This window comes from Gorilla gorilla, chromosome 13, assembly GCF_029281585.2.
Source record: "Gorilla gorilla gorilla isolate KB3781 chromosome 13, NHGRI_mGorGor1-v2.1_pri, whole genome shotgun sequence".
Taxonomy (NCBI): Eukaryota; Metazoa; Chordata; class Mammalia; order Primates; family Hominidae; genus Gorilla; species Gorilla gorilla.
Window position 1 is genome coordinate 83,909,162 of NC_073237.2, and position 8,799 is coordinate 83,917,960.

At 45.4% G+C, this 8,799-nt stretch overlaps 1 protein-coding gene across 4 annotated transcripts in view; it reads left to right on the plus strand.

Moving 5' to 3' along the window:
* Positions 1-8,568, plus strand: part of DAPK1 (death associated protein kinase 1) — a 208,435-nt gene extending 199,867 nt beyond the window's left edge. For all 4 annotated transcript variants that reach the window (XM_055351500.2, XM_055351499.2, XM_055351502.2 and 1 more), the window contains exons 24-26: positions 78-198; positions 2,987-3,175; positions 6,071-8,568. In XM_055351500.2, the coding sequence (XP_055207475.2) occupies positions 78-198; positions 2,987-3,175; positions 6,071-7,303 (1,543 nt within the window). In that variant the 3' untranslated portion in view covers positions 7,304-8,568. The remainder of the gene's footprint in view (positions 1-77; positions 199-2,986; positions 3,176-6,070) is intronic.
* The last annotated feature ends 231 nt before the right edge of the window (positions 8,569-8,799 follow it).

Here is an 8,799-nt window from a genome sequence, read left to right on the forward strand (position 1 = left end):
AGTAGGAGCCTGGCCCCTCCATTAAAAGGCCTGGGGACATTAACTTACTGCTGAGGAGGCTGCTGCTCTTCCCTTAGGTTTGGAAATGATCTTCACATTTCAAATAAGCTGTTTGTTCTGGATGCTGGGGCTTCTGGGTCAAAGGACATGAAGGTACTTCGAAATCATCTGCAGGAAATACGAAGCCAGATTGTTTCGGTAAGCACACCCTGGAAAGAGCCTGGACCCCTTTGTACTTCCTTCCTGGTTTGCCTCTGGTTTCAGGGAACTGCTTCATAGTAGGAACTGGTAAGAGGTGTCTGCCTGGACATGTTTTTATCCTAGTGCCCTGGGAAAAGAAAGGAAGACTAGAGAAACAAGGAGATGATGGGAGCTGAAGGGTTATTATGGGCAAGGTGGACCACTTCAATTTTATGAAATTCTTACCGATTTATTGGTTTCTTTAAAAATATTTTATTTATTTATTTTATTTTTTCAGAGACAGGATCTCACACTGTCATCCAGGCTGGAGTACAGTGGTGTGATCATAGCTCACTGTAACCTTGAACTCCAGGGCTCAAGCAATCTGTCCACCTCAGCCTCCCAAGTAGCTAGGACTATAGGCACGCACCACCATGTCTGGCTAATTTTTTTGATTTTTGGTAGAGACGGGGGTCTCACTATGTTGCCCAGGCTGGTCTCGAACTCCTAGGCTCAGGTGCTCCTCCCACCTCAGCCTCCCAAAGTGCTGAGATTACAGGTGTGAGCCACCATGCCTGGCCAATTTTGGGAAAAAAAACAAAAAATTCAAAAGTGACTTATTGTGGAATATTTAGAAAATTCAGAAAAGTAGAAAAACAGTCACAAACTTTTTTGAAAGACAGAAAAGAATAAATGAACAAAGGGAATGAGACTGTATTCTTGGGTTGCAAGATATGACTATTTTATTTTTCCCTAGTTATATAAATGTAATACAATTTCAGTTAGCATCTGAATGGGTTGAGGGGATTGGGATTTTTATCTTAAAATTTCCATGGAAAAATTAATTAAACCTATTATAAAGCCCCTGATAATCAATACAGTTAAATAGGAGGAAAAGCTTAGAGAGTATAGAAGTAAATCATAATATCTTTAGAAATATAATGGAAAATAAATATGTCATTTGAATTTAATGGGGTAAAGATTATTTAATAAATGAACCTGGCACAACTGGCTATTTGTCTGGAAGGAAATAAAGTTGGATTCCTACACCTTACAAAGTCCAAAAATAAATGGATTAAACCTTTTAAGTAAAAACATGAAACAATAAATATCTTGAATAGAAATTGTGGAGAGTGTATTTTCAAAATAACTAGGGACTGAGGAAACCTGTTAAACCAAGATCTAAAACCCTAGAAATTTTAAAAGAAAATATACCTGTTTGAAAATGTAAAAATTTTTAAAATTTTTTTCTAGCAAACAAACAAATTAAGTAAACAAAGTTGAAAGGTGAAATAGGCTGGGAAAAAGCATTCTCAATGCTTTGGACAGGTAAATGGTCACACCGTAATGTTCAAAAAGCTCTCCGGAATTGGTAAGAAAAGGGGGAGCGTCCCAGTGGAGAAGTGGTGGCATTCACTCTGGAGTCTTCCTGCTGCCGAGGCCTGACGAAAAATGCAGGCAGATGCCTGTCTCCCTCTCTTACCTTTGAAGCTGCCTCTGGGTGTATTTTTTTTTTTTTTAACTGCTTTGCTAATAAGAAAATGCTGTGCTTCCCGCACCAGATTCTGGTTCTAGACATGCTTCCAGAATTCTCGGGAAACCCTTTCCTGTCTCCAGAAAACCCTGCCCTTCACACCAGATATCCTCGTTGGGGTCCCACTGTGGCATCATCAGAAGATAGGGGGTAGTCCGGTGAGGCCTGGGAGGAATCTGTCACGGAAACCAGGGGCGGTGATCTGGGAACTAACAGTGGTCTCTGAGGGCCCCTGCGCTTCCCCACCAGGTCTGGATTGAGGCTGCATTCCTGAGGCAGGAGGGAGTGTCCCTGGAGATTTTTGAGCTGGGCTCTGGCATGATCTGCTGCTTCTCAGACACCCCCCGCCCAACCCCTAAACTCCTGAGCTCAGGCAGGTGGAGCCCACCACGTCAGCTGCACTCACCCCTGAGAATTCTGTTTTTGAATGCAAAGTGGAATTTAGCTGACATAAAAGAATTTGAGAGGGGAGTGCGGAATTAATGGCACGGTGTAGCCTGTGGCTTGTGTGGTTTCTAATTCAGAGGTATGTGGATTACGTGAGTCTGTAACATATGCTGATCTAATTAACCAAGTTAAAAGGTTAAAAATCCACTTCAGCCTACATACCAAGAATGGGTCTAATTGGAAACAATATTTCAACAACAGTCCCCATGAATGCCTAATTTACTGGTAAACACTCACTCTAATATTGATGATACTCATTCTCTTTTCCTCTGTTCATAAAGTGATCATTGCCTGAGTGAAACAGTCACGAGAGAGAGAGCGAGGGAAGAAAGGAGGGAGGGAGGATAAAGTGAGGCAGTAAAACATTAGGAGTTGGTGAACATTAGTCGATTGAGTGACTGAGTCCACAATTCCAAAAACATTCCTAGAAGACTCAAAATCTATTTAACATGAACTAAAGAGCCTTTATAAAACTTTATATTTGAGCAATAGATTAGGCTTAAAAGCAAGTCTGAAAGACAACTGCCCCAGTACTCAACCCAAAAAACACTAACTAGCCAGACACAGTGGTGTGTACTTGTAGTTGGAGCTACTCAGGAGACTGAGACAAGAGGATTACTTGAGCCCAAGGGTTTGAGACCAGCCTGGGCAATAGCGAGACCCAGACTAAAAAAAGAAAAAAAACGTCAACAACAACAAAAAAACCCACTCGTTCATCAAATCACCTGCAAGGCGCCTGAATGAAAGTTGCCCTTTCCACTGTGGCTCGGCTCAGAGCACCCACGGCTGCAGGTGAGTTAACCTGTCTGGCTCTGCCCCCTCTAGGTCTGTCCTCCCATGACTCACCTGTGTGAGAAAATCATCTCCACGCTGCCTTCCTGGAGGAAGCTCAATGGACCCAACCAGCTGATGTCGCTGCAGCAGTTTGTGTACGACGTGCAGGACCAGCTGAACCCTCTGGCCAGCGAGGAGGACCTCAGGCGCATTGCTCAGCAGCTCCACAGCACAGGCGAGGTGAGCCCCTGGGAGCCCAGGCAGGGGGCCGTGAGAGGTGCCAGAGACTCAGCCTGTCCCAAATTCCAGCTCTTGGAAGTGGTGTGAGCCTGGGGAAGCAGTGTGGAAATGGTCCAGCTACCTACAACATTTCCACACGTGTGACAAACACAGCCTCAAGTGACGCTCTGAACTGCAGTTCTCGGCTCACCTTAGGAGCTGTCATTTTGTCTTGTCGTGTTTTGCTTTTATTTCCAGAGTCTGTTAGTTTGGGAGTGCAGTGCCCACTGCCCTGGACTCCCCCTGGGCACCAGGAACTTAATCTGCTACTCCTGGCAGCCTTCAGGATGGCTTCTTTGTATCAGCGTGGAGTCATCAGCTCCACACAGATCTCCTGGGTGGGAAAACAGTTGAGAAAAAGCAGTGAGGTGTCCTTGTGGAGACAATGTCTGGAGATACAAAGACAGAGAACTCTGGTGCACAGATACACAGAGTAATTATAATTAAAGATGCACATTAAAAAACTCTAGCAAGCAATGCCCAGCAGAAATGATTGAGAATGGGAGGCTTTGCTCTGGTTCTGTGACATTGAGCACCAGGGCGCGGTTTGGAAACCCTGTTCTAATGGCATCATACGCCTGTCCCCGGAATGGGGGCAGTGCCTTCGTGTTTCTCCACCATGTGAAATTGGGAGCCTGCATGAACTAGTGTGGGCCAAGAAGAGCGGTTCTGAATATTGCAACTAAAAGCAGCTCTGAGATTATTAAAAGCCAGATGCTTACCTCCCCAATCTCAGGTGCCAGGTCTGGCCCTATAGCCAGTTTGTATGAGTCATACAAATTTCTTGAAACTAGACCTGAATCCACAAGCCAGTGACCTTGAAAACTGGAGTCGCCGGGCAGTAATTTCATCAGCCTTTAAACTCCCAGTTAAATGGCCAGAGAATCTGCCAACTTATCCAGGAATACTTTAAAGTGATTGAATCCAAGGAAGAACACAGGTGAAGGACCACATCTTAGATGACAAGATACTGCTGGATGTAAAAAATGTGTCAATTCTAATTCTAAACTCCTTTGGCACAGGAGTCCCTTGCTTTCTAGTAGTAGACCAGCAACTTTCTAGATCATATCATATAGTCTCCTTTATTTGTCATTACATCCCTGCTTGCCCTTGAGAGTTTAGTAAGTAAATGAAGATGTAAAGAAGGAGGGTAATTAAGCAGCAGGAACTACATTGTGTGGCCCGACTTTGATTGGCCCCAGGCCTCCTGCAGACCTGCCTTCCATATCTAATTTGCAGATCTTCAGAACTCCCCAGTGGCCCTTCTGACTCTGTTTTCTGGCCCAGGGTCCCACACTACGTTTAGCTGACTGTCTTAGCTCCCTGTTCTCCTCCACTATGGGACAGTTTCGTCTTTCCTGAGCCTGAGGCGATGAGCAGTGTTTAGGACCAAACTGCAAATGGTATTCCAGCAAATGCTGTATCAGGAACTAGATCAATGTTGGCTCTGCCCTCCAGGAATTTTCAACCTAGGTTCAATTCTGAATAGACTCTTAGACAGGGGGCATCTTTCAGGTTTAAGCCAGACTGTGGGCAGGAAATTACTGTGTGGTCACCGGTGGGGTCAGGGCCTCCAAGTGAGGGAGTCCAGGGCGATGGCCACTCTCCAAGAAAGGAAGCAGAACTCTTCCATAAAGGGAAAGTTCCTTCTGTTTTTTGTCACTTTTTTTTCCTTTCTTTTTATTTTTTTAAGAAATAAACACAACCAAAAAGCTAAAGTCCCCTTGGGCCATCATCTCTGGTCTCATTCCTCTCTCCCCTTCTCGGAGGCCAACTATTATCATGGCGGCATATCCTTTCAGGCCTTTTCTATGTGTGTGTGTGTTAAACATTCACATAATGGTATAATAATAGAATGTTCTGACTCTTTTTTGAAAATGTTCTCAAGCCTTTGGAGAAGTTGCAAGGATAGTACCATGAACTCTCATATATGCTACATTTATTTATTTTTTTAACTAATTAATTTTTTTTTTTTTTTTTTTTTTTGAGTCTCACTCTGTTGCTGAGGCTGGAGTGCAATGGCACAATCTCGGCTCACTGCAGCCTCTGCCTCCTGGGTTCAAGTGATTCTCCTGCCTCAGCCTACAGACACGAGCCACCACGCCCAACTAAATTATGTATTTTTAGAAGAGACAGGGTTTTACCATGTTGGCCAGGCTGGTCTCAAACTCCTGACCTCAAGTGATCCACCTGCCTCGGCCTCCCAAAGTGTTGGGATTACAGGCATGAGTCATGGTGCCCAGCCTACTACATTTAAGCTGATCAGTTGTTGACATTTTGCTACATTTGCTCGATTCCTTTCCTTTCTATTTATTTACTTATTTATTTTACAGACATGATGACATTTCTTCCCTAAATAATTTAACCTATATCTCCTAAGGAGAAGGATATTTTCCCACATAACCCAATATAATTGATGATTCCAGAAACATAACATTAATACAGTACTATGATTGAATATATCATCCTCATACAAGGGTTTGCCACTGGTCCTAATAATTTCTTTTAAAGCTATTTTTATTTATGTACTTATTTTGGGATTCAGAATCCAGTCTAAAATCACTCATTGCATTCGGTTGCCATCTCCCTTTTTTTTTTTCTTCTTTCATTTCGCTGGCCTTTTTGAAGACTTCAAGGGAGTTGTTTTTCAGAATCTCTATTCTGACATTTTCAAGCTGCTTTTCTCCACTCGGTGTTTGGTTTTTGAGACGCATCCATGTGGAATGGCCTTGGGTCAGTCCTTAGAGCATCTGCTCAGCCTCTATTGCCGGAATCAGGCCCTTTAGTGCTCTAAGTGGCTGGTGCACCTGGCCAGGGCTCTGTCCCTAAGCGTGACTTTCTGTTGTCCCCCCGCAGATCAACATCATGCAAAGTGAAACAGTTCAGGACGTGCTGCTCCTGGACCCCCGCTGGCTCTGCACAAACGTCCTGGGGAAGTTGCTGTCCGTGGAGACCCCACGGGCGCTGCACCACTACCGGGGCCGCTACACCGTGGAGGACATCCAGCGCCTGGTGCCCGACAGCGACGTGGAGGAGCTGCTGCAGATCCTCGATGCCATGGACATCTGCGCCCGGGACCTGAGCAGCGGGACCATGGTGGACGTCCCAGCCCTGATCAAGACAGACAACCTGCACCGCTCCTGGGCTGATGAGGAGGACGAGGTGATGGTGTATGGTGGCGTGCGCATCGTGCCCGTGGAACACCTCACCCCCTTCCCGTGTGGCATCTTTCACAAGGTCCAGGTGAACCTGTGCCGGTGGATCCACCAGCAAAGCACGGAGGGCGACGCGGACATCCGCCTGTGGGTGAATGGCTGCAAGCTGGCCAACCGTGGGGCCGAGCTGCTGGTGCTGCTGGTCAACCACGGCCAGGGCATTGAGGTCCAGGTCCGCGGCCTGGAGACGGAGAAGATCAAGTGCTGCCTGCTGCTGGACTCGGTGTGCAGCACCATTGAGAACGTCATGGCCACCACGCTGCCAGGGCTCCTGACCGTGAAGCATTACCTGAGCCCCCAGCAGCTGCGGGAGCACCATGAGCCCGTCATGATCTACCAGCCACGGGACTTCTTCCGGGCACAGACTCTGAAGGAAACCTCACTGACCAACACCATGGGGGGGTACAAGGAAAGCTTCAGCAGCATCATGTGCTTCGGGTGTCACGACGTCTACTCACAGGCCAGCCTCGGCATGGACATCCATGCATCAGACCTGAACCTCCTCACTCGGAGGAAACTGAGTCGCCTGCTGGACCCGCCCGACCCCCTGGGGAAGGACTGGTGCCTTCTCGCCATGAACTTAGGCCTCCCTGACCTCGTGGCAAAGTACAACACCAATAACGGGGCTCCCAAGGATTTCCTCCCCAGCCCCCTCCACGCCCTGCTGCGGGAATGGACCACCTACCCTGAGAGCACAGTGGGCACCCTCATGTCCAAACTGAGGGAGCTGGGTCGCCGGGATGCCGCAGACTTTTTGCTGAAGGCATCCTCTGTGTTCAAAATCAACCTGGATGGCAATGGCCAGGAGGCCTATGCCTCGAGCTGCAACAGCGGCACCTCTTACAATTCCATTAGCTCTGTTGTGTCCCGGTGAGGGCAGCCTCTGGCTTGGGCAGGGTCTGTTTGGACTGCAGAAGCAAGGGGGTGATGTAGCCCATCCTTCCCTTTGGAGATGCTGAGGGTGTTTCTTCCTGCACCCACAGCCAGGGGGATGCCACTCCTCCCTCCGGCTTGACCTGTTTCTCTGCCGCTACCTCCCTCCCCCTCTCATTCTGTTGTCTGTGGATGGTCATTGCAGTTTAAGAGCAGAACAAATCTTTCACTTTGGCCACTTGAAAAGCTAGTGTACCTCCTCTCAGTGTTTTGGACTCCATCTCTCATCCTCCAGTACCTTGCTTCTTACTGATAATTTTGCTGGAATTCCTAACTTTTCAATGACTTTTTTTAACTACTATATTGATTGTCCTTTAAAAAAGAAAAGTGCATATTTATCCAAAATGTGTATTTCTTATACGCTTTTCTTTGTTATACCATTTCCTCAGCTTATCTCTTTTATATTTGTAGGAGAAACTCCCATGTATGGAATCCCACTGTATGATTTATAAACAGATAATATGTGAGTGCCTTTTGCAGAAGAGGGTGTGTTTGAAATCATTGGAGTCAGCCAGGAGCTGTCACCAAGGAAACGCTACCTCTCTGTCCCTTGCTGTATGCTGATCATCGCCAGAGGTGCTTCACCCTGAGTTTTGTTTTGTATTGTTTTCTGACAGTTTCTCTGTTTTGTTTGGCAAGGAAAGGGGAGAAGGGAATCCTCCTCCAGGGTGATTTTATGATCAGTGTTGTTGCTCTAGGAAGACATTTTTCAGTTTGCTTTTGTTCCAATGTCAATGTGAACGTCCACATGAAACCTACACACTGTCATGCTTCATCATTCCCTCTCATCTCAGGTAGAAGGTTGACACAGTTGTAGGGTTACAGAGACCTATGTAAGAATTCAGAAGACCCCTGACTCATCATTTGTGGCAGTCCCTTGTAATTGGTGCATAGCAGATGGTTTCCACATTTAGATCCTGGTTTCATAACTTCCTGTACTTGAAGTCTAAAAGCAGAAAATAAAGGAAGCAAGTTTTCTTCCATGATTTTAAATTGTGATCGAGTTTTAAATTGATATGAGGGAACATGTCCTAATTCTTCTGTCCTGAGAAGCATGTAATGTTAATGTTATATCATATGTATATATATATATGCACTATGTATATACATATATATTAATACTGGTATTTTTACTTAATCTATAAAATGTCGTTAGAAAGTTGTTTGTTTTTTTCTTTTTTTATAAATAAACTGTTGCTCGTTGCATTAGTTTTTTTTATCTTTAATTCAAAAGGATTTCTTTTTATTTGTTGTGGTTTTACTGTTGTCACCCCACATAGCAGGACAACCCAGTCCAAAACCTAGAAAATCATTACACCTCAAGTCTCAGGGTTATTGAGATGCCGATTATTACTCAAATTAGGAATGGTGTGGGAAAGTGAAAAGAGTTCAGATAATTTTCACATTTCTTCCCATTGTAAATAAAACAGGCCCCTT